We start from the raw sequence: 20,006 nt of genomic DNA, 5'->3' as shown, positions 1-20,006 counted from the left end.
GCAGCTGACTTATCCTTTTGAACCTGAAACATTTTCACAGGGGACAAATGTTGGTCATGCTTAATGCAAAAAAAAAAAAAAAAAAAAAAGACACAGGGGACTTACAGGTGGCAAAGTACATGCCAGCCTAGGTAAGTCTTAAAAAACTCAAAAATCACAGTTCACATGTTTAAAAGGCATAACTACCCGTCCCATATCAAAAAGGGGCAAGCAAAAGATAGCCACAACCAATGTAAAAACCAAGGTACAAGATGCCTAGGATATGCTTAAATTGCAAAGTTAAAAGGGAATTTATATAAAGTTTGGCTATAAAGGCATAACCACCCATTTCATAAAAAAAAGGGGATAGGACAAAAACAGCCCCAACAAATACAAAAACCCAGGCCTAAACCACTAAACAGGTACAAGATGCCTAGGGTACACTTAAACTCTAAGGTAAAAAGTAGTTTCTGTAAAGTTTACTAGGAACATAGGCCTCTTCTATTGCTCAGGGCAACCAGCTTGTCTCTAAATGGGAGGCCTTATCTCAGGAGATAGGTGGCAGCTTGGCCTAAAATAGGTGCCCAAGAGCACAGAGAGGATATTAAGATCTATACAACCTTGTTTTCATTTCAACATGGTAATGATTGTATGTTCAATAATAATGGTAACATGTTGCTGATCCCGTTACATGGAAACAGCTCTGAAACTGACTGAGACACGGATGTTTGTGCACAGCCAATAATTCTTGTTGGCTACAGAATCCCCATGACATGTGCATGCCATCCTTTCATATAGCATGAATAAAGATTTGCTGATGCCTTTCTTCTGCTCATACAAAAGTGCAGAAAACCATACTTCATTGATCTGTACATCCTGCACATCTCATACACTTATAATTTTAGGACTGTATAATGCTTGTGAGAAAATATCTATTTTCAGAACAAAAGTACCAAATACCAGTGATGCTGGATCAAACCTAGCCGGACTCATCCTTCCAGCATGCTGAGATGCTGACACATCTGTTCCAGCATCCTGCTCATTCCAGCCTCAACTGCTTCAGTTGCTGTTCCTCATCAAAGCCTGCTCCCAGGAAGCTTTAAAGAAAACTACTAATCTCAATTGGCCCAGACTGTTCCAAACAGGTCTTCTATTAAGCCTGAACTTTCTCAACATTCAAAGACTGAACTGCAAATGTTAATGCTAGCTTAATTAACCAATTTTCCCAATTTCCTTTGGGCCCACAAACAGGATTTCTTGGTGTCCCTCAATCAGCCAGAAGAAACCCATGAGAACAATATCCCGTTTTCCCTAGAGGGGGTTGAGCTATTAAATGTTTACTGTCATTGGTAGAGGTTATAAGTTAGTAATGGTATTATTCAGAGAGAAAACAAGGTTAGACACAGGGATTTCTCTTTTCTTTTCTCTATCTTTATTAGATAAGGAAAATAGGGTTAAAAAAAAAAAAGAAAGGGGAATATAGGGATATGTTATAGGAATAAGATAAAAGGTAGATTATTGAATCTACTAAACTAAAGGCTTTATTTATTATTCTAAAATAAGGTTATTTTTAACTCATTGGTATAAGATTTTATATATCAATGCAAAAATAAGTCTATTTTTTGAGACACTGGTATAAATTTTAGTATATTGGTACAGATTCAAGGTTACTTCCAATACTTTTAAACTGGTATTGCAAACTGTTTAGGATAATACAAGTTGTTAATCAACTCATGTCCTATCAGACACTAGTTTAATTTATAACAGGAACATACATCCTGAGTTTAACACAGAGATATGACTCTATATATAGATTATATATAGATAGATAAGTCTTCAAAAACCTACAGAATATGGCATTTAGAAATATTTTTATTATTTTAAAGATTCTTGGACAATGAGACATCATCTCCTGGCATCACCCAGCCTACCTCAAAGAAGATGATGAGCACTGAAGAACTTCCACATGGTGAAGGCTTCAAATGACACAAAACAGCCATCCAGACAAAAAAAAAAAAAAAAAAAAAAAAAAAAAAAAAAAAAAAAAAAAAAAAGAAAAAAGAAAAAAAAAAATGCCCTTGCTTCTTGACAAGACAGAATTCTGCCTAAAATTGGTAAGCTTAATTGCTGGCCAAGTCGACTGCCGAACTCTGCCAAGACAGGGTAAGCAAGTCCTAGTTTCACATATATGTCTGTCAAATATACTGGGACAGACGGCTGATGCTCCAACGTTACAGAGTTTTGGGTGGCTTTTCAGGCAGCAAACTATCTCTGTCAATGTTCTATTTTTTTTGGAAGTAGCTTTCATGATTTACTTTTCATATTTACTTTTTGAGTAAATAGCTTTCCTATTTACTCAACTAATTAATTTTATTCCTTCTCAAGTCTCTGGTGGGGTTGAAGACAAGATAGTCAAAGTATTACAATTAGCTTAGTTGCTTAGGAATTAAAAAGATGTTTTAGGTCTAGATGGATGTTTTTCGGTTGACAGATACAAACTATAAAGATAACTTAGGTACAAAACCTCATAGACAGGATATTTTCTTCAAGAATTGCCAAATACATTTAAATTAGACAATGAATAACAATCTTATCCATCAGTTTTTATAATTGTTTCATAATTATTCTTACTGTATTAAAAAAAATGGCCTTTTCATTTAGATAGAAAAGGGAATGTTCTGATGCTGGCCCTCAAGATCTTTTTATCCCCCAGATATACCTATCCTTGTTGCATAAACCTGCCTAAGACATAACTGATTGGTTGATTAAACAGCCTGTACCTGAGCAAGGCAGAAGGTAGGTGTGGCTAAGGTTTCCAGGCTTTTGAGGACAGGTGAATCATGGAAAACAGATGGAAAGAGAGGAGGAAAGAGGATGACATGATGGTTTTAGCGTGGAAAAGGAGCCACGTAGGCTGGGAGGAAGGACTCCAAGGATGGCATGGATGGAAAACACACCAAGATGAAAAATATAAGCAAGTATATTGGGATTACGGATGGAAGGTAGACCAGATGAGGATGATTAAGGCAGATGGCACTGGATGGGTGATGGGAGATGGATGGTGAGGTGACTGAGACAGAATAGGTGAAATATCTGCCAGCCTAAGATAGATAAGGGAATTATAAAATTTATCAGGTATCTGTGTCTTATTATTTGTGATAGGTTAGATAATACCACTGCAATAATTATAGGAATAATAATAAACATTATATAGCCCAACACTCATTTTTTATTTACAAAAACACGGGAAAAAGTCTACAATGGCTTATGTTCAGAAACAACTTAAACTCAAACTTAGTTGTGACTGTCACATAAAATAATAACAATGGACATAATTTCTTAAACTTGCTTTAATGAGTTGACTCCTAACCATTACTTACTTGAATACAAATACTAGATGATAAAATATTAAGAAAACTAAATAGCTATTATTCTTAATTAAATTGCTCTTTCCTCCAGATTCATGATTATAGTCTTATAAGAGAAGGATGGTATACATAAGATATATTGGTAAAGTGTTTCCATTGATAAGATAATATGGCATAATCTTTATGGAGATACAAATATCAATATTCAGAACATGGCATTTTATAAAGGAGATAATGTTTGGTCAAAACAGCCTGACTTGTGTTGTCAAGATAACTCAGTGGGTTAAGGCCCTTGCTGCCAAGCCCAGTGGCCTGCATGCAGTCTGAGACTCACATGAGAGAGGAGACAGCTGGCTCCTACAAGCTTCCTTAACTTCCACCTGCGCAGCACAGCGTGTGTACGCACACATGAGGTGTTTCATAGCAGGGAGGGCAGCAAGACGGCCCAGTGGGTACAGTGGGTACAGTGACTACCTGACTTTGAACCCTGGAACCTACATGGTAGGAGAGAACTACCCCACGGTGTCCTCTAACCTCCAAGTGTACACTGTGGCACGCACACACACACGAACACACACACTAAATGAAGAAAACAAAACTCTTCTAAACAGCTGAACTTTTAAGGACATCAGTATAGTCTAAGAAACATTATCAAGCAAAATTCAATACTTTCAATATTACAGTCTTAGGATGTTCGAGCTTTAAGTTGAAATGCTTTTAGTATTTGTTTTATAAAAATAATAATAATAACTTAAAAAGCATATATATTCTGTGTTTGCTAAAACCAGTCAAAATTGTAGCACTTATGTAGGAAAGACATTTCAAAGGTATTATCAATAAAATGCATGTATACATTTCTGAACCATTTGTCAGTTTTATTGTCAGAAGGGGGGAATGAATCAACAGTCAACAATTAACTGTTTAATTACTGAGTTCAAGAAGAAATAGTAGTCACAGAAAATTGTTAATCATGAATAGTTCACCATAAAAGTACTGTTTTACTAAGCCATAATATACTACACAACACGATTCATCAAATGTCAGTAGGTTATAAAATTAATCGCTAGGTGGGTCAAGGGCATCATTTATTTAAAACAGTAATATGGAATGAAATAGGAAACATAGATGTACACTGCATACAACATGTACACAAAATCCAACCTCTTCACACCATACCCGTAACGCTGTTCTGTCATTCAGAGCAATCTCAAATCCAGGCTAACTTCTGCCACCTTACTACAGAACAGTGAAGGATGGGAAACGGTGCCCTACACTACAGCAAGAATCCTTTTGATCACTAAAAAAAAAAAAAAATTAGCTAGAAAGAAAATGTTCAGACAGCTTCCTGTTTCTATTAGAATACTGCATTGCATAAAGCTACTTCATAATTCAAAAACCATAAAAACCTAAAACAAATACTGAAATAATTTCACAAAACTTTAAAAGGATCATGTAATAGAGGTTTACATAATCAGTTTCAACATTATGAAGTTCGTTATATTTGATTGTCACAACCGTATTCTGTCCCTTAAAAAACTTGCTTGAAAGACAACTATGATTTCATTCTTTTTCGCAAAATTACTACTCAGAACATCCCCACTAGCCTGCTAATGGGATGCCTACTGTGTTACATGACACTTAAATATGAAAAGATTATCCAGCTGTTAATACATTGACTCTTAAAAAATGTTTAACTATAAAAAACGTTAACAAAAAGTCATAATAAATAAAATCATGCTACATCCATAAAAATATGTATTTCTCTAGAAAAGAGTAATTTAATTGATTTCAAAAATGCCATAAATGCTTTACCTGTACAAAAAATAAAGAAAGCAGGAAATATTAAAGTAAGGGAAAGTGTTACTTTGCAGCATGCCTGGGCAATGACATATTAGGTTCTCTTGTAAGTTGTGACACCCTTTTAATAAACACAGTGAACGGCCACACTCGGTAGACTCTATGCAAACAGCCTTCCCAAAGTTCTCTTCAAACTCTACTTTCAACACATTCATGTACAATGCTTCAATTTAAAGATCTTTCCTTCATGAATGAGTAAGCCCCTCTGTCAGGAAATGGTAAATGCTATTCCAAAAGGAAGGATATCAAAAAAGAAGTATATTATTGAGCTGATTTAATAATAAGCCAAATATAGGTAATTAGCATTTTTTGTTATTTTATGCTCTTCAATTTGAGCTTCCATTTATGTTTTAAAACAATAGTATTTTAAACTGTTTAAGTTATGCCACCTGATAACATAAAAGAGAAATCAAAAGTTAACTTTTAAAAACTTGTTCTGATGCAAACTGAATATTTTTAACTTAAGCACAATATGGTATAAACCAAGCTAAAAAAAATAAAAAGTAAATTTTTGAAAAAGAAAAATTAAATTTTAAAAAGTAGCTAATAAAATGGCTCATCACAGAAATTAGGCACTCACTGTAAAAGACAACAAAATTAATATATCTAATCTTCACTATGGTCGTCGAGCTCATTAGCCTAAGCAAATATTCATTATGACAGAAAAAAAAATGGCTCACTTAGTCTCTAGTAATTATTTTTAATGCAACAATCTTTCAAAATGTTGCTGCAAAAGCTTTAATTAGTGTGTAACATCGCTCTGTAAATGCCATGTATTTACCTGTTTGAGTCCTTCATCAGTTAGTTTGTCCTGGTTGCCTACATGTACTTTCTGCAGTAAAGGGCAGTGGGAGGCGACAGCAATAATGGAGGTGTCAGAAAGCTGTTTACACCTGTAGGCTGTATACCTAAGAAGTCCAGGACACTTAAATGCTAGAACACACACGCCAGTATCAGACATACTGCGACAATCAGAAATGTTGATTTCAATTATATTCTGACTTCTGGATGCAATTTTTTCCAATAATTCATCAGTAACCTATGAGAAAAAAAGATATAATAAATTAAACTTTGCTGACAGTGGAAAACTACTTTGTATTACTTAATTTCTATCAATAAGTAATAACCGTCTTATGGAGTGAAAAACACAAGAAGCTTTCAAAATGTAACAACTGTGCTATAATAAAACATATGTATATACTTTTTCTTTGTTCCCAGCTTCTGGTATAAATTTCCTAAAGCCCCTGGAACATTCTGAATGTCAGTCATTTGTATGTATACCAACTCCCTGTGACCCCCCTGAATATGGTAATGAGGTAATGGTAGGGGGGCTAGAACCTTGGCTCAATTGAAGAGTGCTCACCTGGCATGGACGAGATCCTGGTTCAAACTCCAGGAAGAAAAACAAAATCAACACTAACCAATCAGTAGGTGATCAGAGAATGGAGCTGCCATCCCTCTAACCCCCTGAGGAGAGGAAGAAAAAGCTTCCTGGAGATTAGGTTACAAGTCAGTTAATAAAGAACCCTGAAGTCTGCAGACTGAATATCCATCCCTATCTTGACATGTGACTTTTCCATGTTTCTGGTTTCTGGTTGTATCCTTAATCATACCAGAAACTTGTAAGTAAAATTGTTTCCAGTGTTCATGAACAGTTGCTGCTACTTATCAAGCCTGAGGTGAACATTGGACCTCATGAATTTACAGCTGTTTGGTGTAGAATGGCTGGCTCCTAAGCTTTGTAACTGACATCTGACTTGGAGATGGGTTTCCAGGACCCTTAACCTAGGGGCCCCCACTCACTCCTGAGCACACAGTTTGACAGAAAACTAGTTAGTGTGGAGCAGGCGCTGCACAGTCAGTCCTAGAAGTGGTATCAGAAAACAAGGAGGATATACATGCTACTTTCCATTAAACCTTCAAGCTCGCCAAAAACTATGAATAAATCTACATTGAGATTTAGAATGTTTTGCCATGAAGCAAGTATTACATATAAATTGGTATGTTACACGAATTGGTTTTGATTTGGTTTAGCAGTTGTTTTGGTTTGGGTTTTGGTGCTAAGAACTGACCATACAGCAGGCAAGCATCAACCAGGGGCTGCATTCCCCGTCCCATGAATGGAATGTTCTTGCTTGGCATTACAGTATGCAAACTACAAGCTTTACTGCTACCAGAGGACTACCTCACAGGCAGTCCATTCACAGTGAGACAACGCATCACTGTGGAGCAACACAGCAGAGGCTAGAGAAGTCTCTGACAGAAAACTACTCATAAGAGTCAATGCTAAATTCACATAAGCAGTTCATCTGGCAAAAAATTTACACAGCCACCTGAACTTAAAATGATAATAAAATACCAGCCACGAATGTTCCCACTGCAATTACATTTCAAAAGAGAAATCAGAGTTAATGTCCTTGTGCCTTGTGACAAAAAAAAAAAAAAAAGGAAAGAGAAAATGCAGATAACGCTTAAAATGCAAAAAGGGAAACTGTTGAGTGCTTGGAGGAGAGCCACAAATAGAGCCACCTCTGTGTCTGCTGAAGGGAGCGTGGAAGCTACAACTCTGTGCTTTTATTTTCTCCTCTCCAGGCCTTAGGAACCCCAGGGGAGGAAAACTGCTCAGGATGAGTTGAAAGGAAAAAGCTGCCTCAGCAGGAGACAGAGGGCCTCTTTCCATCCACTTCCCTTCCCTTCCTTCCCCCCATGCTTGCTGTACATATAGTTCAGGAACCCAAGATGTTTTAGCCTCTTACCACCAGGAGGCAAGACAGAAAGCCTTGTGAATGAATGTTCTGAAACTTACTTAATGGTGTGTCAAAACTTGCTTGGCTTAATTCACGAAAGTCTACTATGTGCACACCCTGTAATCTAAACTTGGTAAGATGACAGGAGTAGACTGAAGTAAGCCTGGGGGGGAATTACAAATCTGCTTTTTTTTTTTTTTTTTTTTAAGAAAACCTGTCATCAAATGCTTCCCAGTGCACCAATGGTAACAAATCATGAGGAATTTAGAGCAGGTTAGGATTCCTAAGATCATATTTTTATTGGGTGCTTTCACGTATCTCTAATGCTAAATACCCATGCCCTATAAAGAATGAGCCTAAGAGCTCTAGCAAACTGTCTGCAATCAGCACTATAAATCCCATCTTTTTTCCTAATCTATGCTACCATGTAAGTACATTGAGAACTCAACAGAGAAATTGGAAAACTTCCCAAAAAATGTTTTTCTGTTGTTTCAAAAAGAGTTATGTTAGCCCAGTTTATTTCCATTTCTTTATGCATAACACAGGAAACAACATCACCTTATTAGAGCTGCAGGGAGGTTAATAAATTCTTACGTATAAAGCCTCTGGAACAGTACATTGCACGGGGCAGAGGCATGCGTGCCAACATTCTCTGCTGTTAAACTTTTAGGTTATAACCTCCCTAAATGAAAAGGTTCATGGTTTTGAAATGATGATGATAAAGAGAGATACAAAAAGAACTAAGACAAAGTGAAGACTCGTAATTACTGGTCTACATTAGAAACTATCTTTTCCACCTAGCTCTCACTTGAACTTCTATATACACTAAATATGCAGATGTGTGGGTAGGTGCGTGGGGGGTGGGGGTGGGGGTGTGTGTGAGCGCACAAGTAAAAGGCATTAGATTTTTTGGAAAATTACTTTTTTAAAAAAGAAAGCATAAGATTGTAGACTGCAATTATTGGAAAGAGAATAAAGATTTTACCTCACCCGAGTGTATCAGGTAAGGCTTTAATAGATTTCAACTCCTTACCTGCTGACGACTACTAAGGTCCAGCTGCTTCCAGAACTGGAAATCTAAACAAAGGTCACGCCAGTACTTGCAAACCAACGATGCAGAAAGGCAGCGCTCATCCAGGGACAAATTGGAAAATATCTGTGAATTACAAAAGGAACCATATATTTGCTAAATGTTATCCAAGACACAGCAATATGACAAACTTAAGGGCTTATGGCAAATATTCTATTGGGTACAAGTGGACACCACCAAAAAACTCAAAGACTGCCCTACAGAGCAAAAAGTCTGGTGACACAGGCTACAAACAGGAACCAGCACTATCTTTTAGGTGGGGAGAGGAAGGGAAGAAAACAGGATGATACTAATGGTGTATCTTTCTGTTTCCTTATATTGAAATAGAATTACGAGGACAAACCAAACACAAATGAGAAATGCTTATGCTTACGGAACAGAAAAGAGACAAGGGAGAAAAGAGAGTCCTCTGAGGCTTTTGCCTGACTGTGGAACACATGAACTCTGAGATACAAGACAAAAGAGAAGTGTAAGAGGTTTGCTACCCGAGAAACCCTAACCCTGTCTACTGCCAACAGATACACGGCTAATGCTGACCGGCCCACAAAACACCTGCTTGAGAATCCAAAAGTTCAAGGTCATAAAAAAAAAAAAAAAAAAAAAAAAAAAAAGAGGAATATAACAGTTCTGATCCAAAAAGGATTAAGCAGAAATAACTACCAGTGTAAATCCTGACCTGGATCCTGGGACAGAATAGAAAAGAACATTAGTGAAGAAACTGATCAAATCAAAACAGAGATTAATCTGTAATTACTAGTAATGGACCCATCCTGATGCCAGTTTGGGCCAATGTACTTCAGAAACATAAATGAACCAGGCCAAGGAAGCCCTGGGGGCAGGGCGGAGGAGCCTCTGCACTATCTCCGCACTCTTCCTGTAAACCTACAATCAGCCCACATCAACTCACACTACACATCCCAAACACGGCCACAGGAATCACACTACTCAAGAGTGAAAACCTACTTTGAAAGAACTTAAAGTTCTATCATGAAAGAAGTGCTGGAGACAGGGTTAGGGTCCAGGCAAATCTCTGAAGATGTGGAGACACATCAAAAATAACAACAGGTAGGAAAATGGAGACACCGAGCCAAACCAACCATGAGAAACACTTCTGAGGCAATCAGACAAAACTGGACACCAAACAGATGTTAGAGAATATAAAAGAAATTAATTTTTTGTTTTTTATATTATGATTATATTGATAATTGTATTATCATTATATTTACTCTAATGTTTATGAGAAATTATACCTAAAATATGCTTTATTAGTCTTTCTTGAAATTTTTAAAAAATGTTGAAAGGTTAAAACAAGAAAAGCAGTACATTGCTGAAGTTTGGTGAACAATGTCTAATGAGTTTGTTTTGCTATTTTCCACTTTGTCTCATACACAAAAATTTTCATAAAAGTAATTAAAAGTTTTAGGAAAAACAGAGTTTTAACACAATAACCTTATCTTCAAGTTTGAATGATAGCTTTACCAAATTGTGCAGCCTCTTCACACCCCAAATTCCTTATTCTTAAAATGGGAATAATATAACATTTATCTAATAGGTGATCACAAGATTTAAAAAGCACAGCTACAGCTTCTACAATGTTGTCTGAAGCAGACTAAGAAGTATAAAATCATTACTGTCACAGCTCTGTCTTATAATAACTCTATACAACCAAGAGTTGTAGGTCTCCAAGCTAGACTATTACATTTAAACCTTGAGCCTGAAGAAATCACAAGCATTGTGTGTTCCCCAAAAGGTGTAGTGTAAACACAGAAGAAACACCCAATGAATGCTGCTCCCACACCAATAATGATGGTGTAAGTCCTTCACATGCTCCTGCTCACAAGTAAAACCTACTGATAAACTGAACTCCTTCTCTCTGCTTTAGCTGTATATCATGTTTCTGTATTGGGTTTCATTTCCTTCAATTCGTAATATTTTCACTATTCCTGTGATGTCTTCCTTGATGGGTTGTTATTGAAAAGCACGAGATTGTTGGCAAAAGCTCTTGACAGCATAGTGGGAGCAACTGCCTCAAGACTCTACAAATTAGTAACGGGTAGGATGAAGAGGGAAGAAAAATTATGAAGAATGAACAGAAAGTGGAATGACTCTTTTGCTTGCTTTTGTTGGTCCCTGCCTGAACCTTTTTATTCCCCTGCTTGGAAATGAAAGTGGCGCCTGTGTAGCCCCGCACAGCAAACACAACAAACACTGCCAAGGCCACCATCCCTATGGCCAGAGAACCAGAAAATGTGGCTCTGCCAGGAGAGTGGTCGCTTTTCTGCTTGCTCTCCTCTTTTATCCCTTCTGCTCAGAGCCTAATGCTGCCTGCGTGGCAGGGCTGCAACGTAACAGCTACGCAGTGTTGAAACTCCAAAAGAAGCATGATTCTCACCAAAGGACCAGAAAGAAGAACTCTGGCCCAAAGAGTTTTTGAGCCCTGTGGAGTTATCGTTTAATACAAAATTCATCATGAACTCAATCCCAGTCACACCAAAGCACACAGCAGCCCAGATCTACATCTCTGGCAGAAACTCCATCTTCCAAACCACAAAAGAAAAGTAAGTTTTATTGGCACATATAGCCTTGTACACACATTTTTTGCAAGGCTGTGTGTCAATAAAACTTTATAAAACCTAGCAGATTTGCCTTGCCCCAGGCTCAGTTCATGAAACCCACTGTTTAACACACATGCACTGACAGCTATGAATTCCTTCTCATCTGTTCAGCTGTCCCATCAAACAGAGGATTACTAACAAGTACAAATTACAGAAACAGAATGAAATTCTGTGACACAATTGAATAACAACAAAAAATGAAAATTTCATCATACATACGGACAAATAACAGCAGGACAGAGGTACAGACAAAGGAAGCTATTGGGTTTCATTCCCTTCAATTCCAATATTTCCAATATTCCGTGATATCTTTCCTGATGGTTATTCAGAAGCACAAGACTGTTAGCAAAAATGACAGAAAAGTTCAAACCACAGTCTATTCCCTCCCTTACAAAAACTGACAAAACTGTCAATTATATTAAAATTCTACAAACTAATAAGTGGTTTACATTAACCAAGAAAAAAAAAAAGGCAGCCACATTTCAGCATTAAAGCCATCTTTGTCACATGACTACTGAGTGATTCACGTAAGCAGAGGCCTTGAACAACAATATATCCTACAGAAAATATAATTCCCAGAACTATCATACAAGAATACTCACACTGCCAAGTAAATGTAACACACAATCAAATATATGCTATATAATAAAAAGGCATATGTATAAATGAGAGACAGAGCAAGGAGGCCCACTAACAAGGAAAAGTCATTAGAAACTGCACATGAAGAAGCCCAGATACCTGACTTCCTAGACAATAAGTCAACAGCTAGTGCACATCCAAGAGCTGGAGAAAACCATGGCCAGAGCAGCAAAGGAGAGCTTGGGATGGGCCTCAGTGGCAGAACTCTAGACTAGCACATATGAAGCCCAGGGTTCAAGTCTCAGCCCAGCCAGAGCAGAAAATAAAGAACTCACATTAACAAAGCCAAACAGAAGTGTCTCATCAAACAGAGGATATTACTAACAAGTACAAATCACAGAAACAGAATGAAATTCTGTGACTCAATTATACAACAAAAAATGAAAATTTCATCATACATACGGACAGACGAGAGCAGGACAGAGGTACAGACAAAGCACTATCTCTTCTTCACTGAGACTCAACTCAAAATTCTCCCAGAAGAAAGTCAAGATTGTTACAAATAAAACTGCCTTCAAAGTAGTCAGAAATAAAAATTTAACCATTTAGAGCCTACTGCTTGCTTTGAAGGTTCTGTGACACCTGTTGCCTACTGATAACACAGGACATTACAGATAAAATAACTGCAGACTTCAGAGATGCTAGGTCGAAAAGTGAATTAACACACATCCATCTTTCTTCTAGTAATTTTAGAATAACAGAACACTTTCTCACTCCTTCTATAGGCCAGCATTATGATATCAAAGCCAAACCAAAAACAATCAAACAAACAAACAAACAAAAAACTCATAAAAAATTGTATAGACTAAAGTCCATCATGAATGTAGGTGAAAAATTTTCTTTATAAATTTAAACAACTAGGGGACTGGGAAGGTGGTTCGACAGTCAAGAGCTGGTGCTCTTCCAGCAAACCCAGGTTCAATTCCCAACACCTAAATGGCAGCTCACAACCATGTATACATTGGCCATTGCCAAGGCCTCAGAGAGCTCCAGCATGCATGTTGTGTATACAAGCATGCAGAAAAAAAACACCCATACACATAAAATAAATAGACAAAAAGTAAATCCAACAACATACTAAAAAGAGCAGATGAACCATGGACAAATGCGATTTATTCAAAGAAAATAAGAATAGGCCAACATTGAAAAATAAATAAAAAACCCATGTAACACAACAGACCAATGAGATCAAAGTTTAAAAACGGCGGTCCTAACTGATGCAAGAAAAGACATTTACCCAAATAACACCATTTCCTGATAAAGACATTCTACAATATAGAAATAAAAGAACGTCCTCTCAACTTGAAAACTGAGCTCTCCACCACTCCACCCCACCTACAAAATGACGTGGACTTGAGGCAGATGTCTTCCTGAGATTAGGAGCAAGACAAGGATGCACGTTTTCACTGCTACATGACATCCCCCTGGAGCTTCCAGCCATGCCAAAAGAGGCAAGGAAAAGAGGTAAAGCCATCTCTTCTGGAAGGGGACTAACCATTCAGGGGCTGGACACAGGCATGAGCACCTGCTGCTCCTCCAGAAGACCAGGGCTCAGTTTCCAGCTTCAGAGGAGCCAACTCCCTTTGACAACCTGCACAGGCACCTGTGCATGCGTGTGCGCACACACAGACAAATAAATAAAAATGCATGCTTAAAAAGTTCTCTAATCACAGATCACATGATATTATATATAATAAATCATAGAAAAGGTAAACAAAAATAAATTTTTGGATAAGAAGCAAACTCTTTTAAGAGTGTATTCTAAAGATAAATAGTAAGCATCCAAAGATAAAATTAAATAATTTCTATTTATAGTGGCATCCAAAAGAGTAAGGCTTGATAACTTCTCTTTGATTATTAAAATTTTCTTTCATTATTAAAAATGAGTCAATGTGCCAATATTCCCCTTTAGTTATTTGAACATTTCTTTTCATTCTTTTATTTACATCATTTTATTTTATTCGTTGTTTACGAAAATCATTTTTAATTCTTTGCAAAGTCTATTTGGAGACACTTCGAGTCAGTTCTTGTAACTGCTTTCTTTCTCACTATGACTCACATTCTTTATACTCTTTACAGATCTCAAAATTGTTTGAAACTAGATATTTCAGGTAACAGGGTAACAATTACAGAATCAGACTTTCCTGGGTCTTTTTATTTTTAACTTGACTGTTCCTTCTGGAATCTCTGTTCACTACAGTGAAAGCGTTTGTGTCATTAGTATCCTTGTGTCCTTAGCTTTGCTTTCTGGGAAATTGCTGTTTTCTGCATAGCTGTTTCAGTGTCTTGGAAAATTTCTTCAAAACTCACCAGCCTGCTCCTCAATCTGAGTGTGCACTAGAAAGGGCCCTTCAAGGCTCAGCCAGCGCTGTCTTTTGTTCTGTATTTGAGATGGGGTCTTAATTGTGTTGGCCTCCAATCTGTGATTCTCTGGCCTCTGTTCCCAGTTGCTAGAATTACTGGGACAATTAGCTTAAGGAATTCCTCAATCTATCTTGACCATTCCTTCTTGCCAGCCCCTCACACATACATACTTTTACAACGAACTTTTACAATGTGTGGAAAGATTCTCCTTGTGTTCTTCTCTCACTTCCGTGGTCTACTTAACTCCATCACTGGATTCCTTCCCACTCCTCCAAGTGTCACTACACCTGCAAGCCAGCACTATGTGTTTCTCTTTATTTCCCACTACCAGGCTCTCTGCTTTGATTGGCAGATGGTTTCTCCTTATCGTCCAAACCGCGCTAAGCAAGCCAGGCGTGCCAGCCTAGGCACCACAGAACTCTACTATCCACAGTTTCCGAAGACTAAATTCATCCCAACACTTGTCTTTTATGTAATTCTAGATGCCAAATAGTCGGGGTAGCTTTGATCTTCTTTAACAAGGGTTCACTGACTTGTCATGCAACCATAGTCCCTCTCACGCTCTAAGTTAGGTGGATATTTTTATGCTCATCCTCTTCATTTTATAGATGAGAAGAAAAAGATTTAAGGAGTCATTTTTAAAGAGCTGGAGGTTTTGTTATCACATTTCATTTATATGTATGTGTGTGTTGTGTGTGTGCACATGCACAAAATATGTGTGCACATACACAAAAGTATGCGTGTATGTGCACAAATGTATGAACACATACACAAAACTGTACATGCACATCAGTGTTTGTGTGTATCTATGTGAGTGTGTGTGAGAAAGAGAGAGAGACAGACAGACAGACAGACAGACAGATGTGTGGAGGTCAGAGGACAACTTAGAGGAGTTCCTTCTTTTTCTATCATGTTAGTCCCGAAAACAGAAGTCAGGCCATTGGGCTCAGTGTTAGGTACCTTTACCAGCTGAGCCATCTCAGTGGCCCTGACTCTAGCTTTAAAGGGCTAATTTTTTCTCTGAATGCTCATGCACCAAGCACCACCTAGCTGAAACAAGTCTGACCAGTACTTCTCCAGTTTTCTCATAAAAGTAAATGGCACTTTTGATCCACACAGCACTAACTAGATCTACATGAATCCAGGTTAGTTTTGCTTATCAATGTGAAAAGAAATTTAATAGGTAGGTGACACAAAAAAAAAGGAGGCTACCAGGGAAGGTTAAGTAACTGCCTTAGAATCTATTATGCTAATCTGAAGTGTTTCTTAATCACTTGCTCTCCCATCTTTTACACAACCTGAAGCTCAAAAGTTCAACAAAGACTCAAGGTGATCACTCTTCGAGCTTTCACTACAGAGCACAATTGACAGAATGTTTGTGTAAATAAACCTCTCTTTTTGGCAGCCTAATTAACATAAGACCACTTAGCTACTTCAGAAAGGAAATGTGGCAAACCTGCCTTCCTAAAACCTGCCAGACTTTCCACCACAACAAATTTCTCTCGTGAAACTGCCTTTTTCACTAGAGCAGCCATTTGTAATAAATCTTCCAAACTAGAGATTTCCTACATACTGGCATGGCAGTAGCGAAAGGACTGTAGGTAAGCTCTCCCACTTACTACATTTTGGAAAGAAATAGGTTTGCTAACTGAGAGCAAGATAACAATCTAAACATAAAGCACATCTCTTGTATTAAAAGGTAGCCATTCATGCAAACAGAAAACATGCAAGAAAAATTGTTGCACAATGGTTGCATCATACAAAAATCTAGTTGTAATTTCAGTATGTAGAATTGCTTGAAGTTGGAAAGGCAACAAAAAGTATTATTTGTTTATATGATTCAAAACAATCCAGTAACTAAAGACCTAACATAAAGAAAAATGCTATTCCCAGAGCTGAGCTTTGATGAGCCATTCTCTGCTTCTCAAATTTCTTATAAAGACCCCACTATAGGCCCACACCAGTTATAAATCAGCCTCCGTTTCAATGGTTTACAATATGTCTGGAGGAAGCAAACAACCTCCCCCATTCAGAAATACCTTTCATAAACTCCCTGAAAGAGTATTCAAGTCCTCCTAACAGTATATTCAAAAGATGTCTACAACTGAAAACACAACTGGGATCCAGCTCAGGGTCTGCCATTCACTAAAATGTCGCAGAGTGAAACATTTCTTCTCTATTTCTGTATGTATTAAGGGGTGAAAGTGACTAAAGGGTCTCAACAATTACTGTCTGTTCTAAAGTTACATAATTACAATTTCCAGTAATGCTTACTATTTCAAAAAAGAAGTGGGTCCATTTCTAGAAAAGTACTAATTGTTACCAATGGCTTCTAAACTGGCAAGCATACACTCTTCAAACCAAAGTTCCACTTCCTTGATACCTATCCTTGAAATTATTACCACATGTATATAACATCTTTATAAACTGATCCAGTAGCAAAAATTAAACTGGAAATAGCTCTTAACAGAAGGCCATATGATAACTACTGTGGGACACTAAGCAGTATTTTTTAATGAAGGAAGTTACATGCTACAGAGAAAAACACTTCCAAACCACATGGACACTTCAATGCCATGGGCATGGGTGAGGGACTAAGGGTGCACAGCTCTTTCTGTCCTGTGCAACACAGCCTAGTAAAGTAGGCACTGGGGACACGAGACTATGGATTTCTGCAATCTGGCCCTTATAACTGACAAACTGAAGTTTAAGTTCTGTTTAACCATTGTAAATGTAAATACATGTAGCTAGTGGCCAACAAACATATTGGGTGGTGCAGATCTAGGAAAAATAATCTCAATTGTTAAGAGTGTTTATTCTACCTTTGGCGATCAAACAGCAGATAGGGCTGAAGCAAAGCAAAGTCTTTGTTGGCAATGTGGGAGCATTTGAAGAAGAGAGCATGCAGCACTATACTAAGTTAAGGAGATCAGCCTCATTTATACAGAGGCAAAATCACCCTGAAAGCAGCACAGGGTCTCTACACTACTTGAAAGAAAATGGTAAGTATGGTGGCTTTTTTCTCCCAAAACTTCTTTTAAATAGTACTTCCTTCCAAAACTTTTCACCTAACCTCCACTACTTTTTAACAATTTACAAAGGAGGAGGAATAGGAAGAGAAGCAGCAGCAACAATAGAGCCACTAGCCCATTATCCGGGAGGTTACACTAGGAATACTTCCAATGCGGGTGATGAATCTGTGCCTCTCTATACAACAACCTTTCTAGTAACGGGGGGGAGGGGGCGGGGGGGGTCAGAGCCTCCTAAGTCTCATCCCCAAGCCAAACACCCAACGTCCTTCCCAGAGTCACAACACTTTCATCGTCCTAACCCTCTTACCTGACTTAGACCTCATGTTGAACAGAACCTTCTCTTAGCACAGTGTACAACCCTAGACTCTCACTCACTCACTCAGTAATTAATTCGGAACCACTGCAGTGTACTGAGGGGAGGGCCCAGAGCAATGAGCAAGACAGGTGGGTTCACAAAGCCACTGTTTCAGAAGTTCTACTTGGGTTGGCAGACACTGAAAATTCCTCCAATTCACCCTCACCAACTCACTTTATATGGAAACCAGTAGGACCTGACAATCTTTAGTCAAGCTTTTAGCAGAAATAGGAATCTATACAGCATACCCAATAACTCCAACACAACAGCAAGTCCTAAAAGTCTCCTGGACCAAGTTCTCAACAATTCTTAGCCAAAAAAAAACAACCTTTAAAGGTTTCCTTTATTGTGACATAATGTCCCTTCTCATTTAAAATTTAAAATGTTAACTAGCATTAACCTGTAATTCCAGCATTCAAGATGCTGAAGCAAGAAGAGCAAGAGTTTGGAGGCCAGTCTGAGCTACACAGTGAGACCCTGTTACAATAAACCAAAGATGATAATAAATGTCCTTTTCTTCATGATATAAGGGCTTAGGTAAAGACAGTGAAGTACCGATTTTGACTCAGTTTGTTTCTTCACTCTGACTTACCAAGTAAGAAGACAGCAATGAAACTTGTGTACCAAAAGTTTGATATTATATTTATCCATGTCATCCAGAGATTTAAAACACTTGAGAAAGTTCCCTCTGCACTAAAATGCATCCCATGAACACACACAGCGATAACTCCTCCAAAAAATATACCTGCATAATAATTAAATCATTACAGTTTGACACAAGGAAATGGGAAAGTTGCCCACTCTTCTGTTGTACAAGAACATCAATGTCACAGCGAAGCAGAGCCAAACACAGAAGCATAAATGGAAGAAGTCTAATCAAGTAAGGAGCAGCGATGTGCCAGCAACAATTGCAATGCATGGCAGTTACCTCAGTAACTGTAAAGGTAGCCAAATTCTCCCCACGGTTATTTCTGGCTAGTCTTATTTAAATATCATCCACACTGAAAAACCAAGTTCAAATCTCCAGAAAGAGGTGTGCTAACAAAGACAGAAAATAAGGGGGAAAAGAAGTTAATAACTTAATACAAATTCTATCACAAAGTTTGCCCTTAGCACTGACAAAAGCAGTGATTTTACTTGGTAATTTAAAGTGACAAGGTTCTCACCAGGGACTTCAACTGTTCATTCACCCAACCCCCAAGGGTGAAAAAAAAAAAAGACTTTTGACTTGTGGTAATCCATGCTTGTATATAAAGGTAAGGATGCAGGAAGGACAAACAGCATAAACGACAGGGTGCTTGGGCTTGTTTGTTGTTCCAAGTCAAGCTAGCAAAAACACTCTAGTTCAAGACCCAATTTTGCCCTTTAGTTTATGGCTGTGACCTTGAACAAATCAAACACTCTGAAGCCAATCTAGACTGTTAACTCCACAAGAAAAAAAAAAAAAAACTCCTCCAGGCTGGCCAACGAAAGTCGTCGGTCCCAAAAGACCGAAAGTGAAACGTCAGTTTCTTTTTGCATTCAGTCTGTACGACCAGGACTTATCTCACAGCATCAACTGGAGAAATCCATGGGGTTTGTAGAGATAAAAGCTCGGACACACGGTGCCACTATCAGCTATCAAACTTGAAAACTTTCAAACACCAGTCCTACAAATTGCTCAAGAACGTGTGTATATTCCACAGAAACTCAGCAGTTCCAAAATCGGTGGTGTGGGGGGGAGGGTTGCTAATGCATACATAAACCCCGACTTGTAGATCACAGACCTAAGCTACAAGGCATTCAGCAGCCTTCAAGTTTTTCTACTTCAAAACCCGGCTGAAAGCTGAGGCCCCACTGGCCTCTCAGGGCCCCCTTCCGGCGTCCCCCCGGCTGTCAGGGAACCCCCCTCCTCCGCACACAGGGGGAGAAGGAAGAGACGGGGAGAGAGAGAGAGAGAGAGAGAGAGAGAGAGAGAGAG

The 20,006-nt window shown here is 38.1% G+C and overlaps 1 protein-coding gene across 1 annotated transcript in view; it reads right to left on the bottom strand.

Moving 5' to 3' along the window:
- Fbxl17 (F-box and leucine rich repeat protein 17) overlaps positions 1-11,265 on the bottom strand; it is a 456,093-nt gene extending 444,828 nt beyond the window's left edge. Inside the window, exons 1-3 of the mRNA XM_055628378.1 lie at positions 11,182-11,265; positions 8,985-9,107; positions 5,986-6,243 (exon numbers count right to left, since the gene is read on the bottom strand). Coding sequence (XP_055484353.1) covers positions 5,986-6,243; positions 8,985-9,107; positions 11,182-11,265 — 465 coding nt within the window. The remainder of the gene's footprint in view (positions 1-5,985; positions 6,244-8,984; positions 9,108-11,181) is intronic.
- Between the last annotated feature and the right edge of the window lie 8,741 nt (positions 11,266-20,006).

The sequence above is a fragment of the Psammomys obesus genome, unplaced genomic scaffold (assembly GCF_907164565.1).
Source record: "Psammomys obesus unplaced genomic scaffold, mPsaObe1.curated_primary_1811, whole genome shotgun sequence".
NCBI lineage: Eukaryota > Metazoa > Chordata > Mammalia > Rodentia > Muridae > Psammomys > Psammomys obesus.
This window is presented reverse-complemented; position numbering and strand designations above follow the sequence as displayed.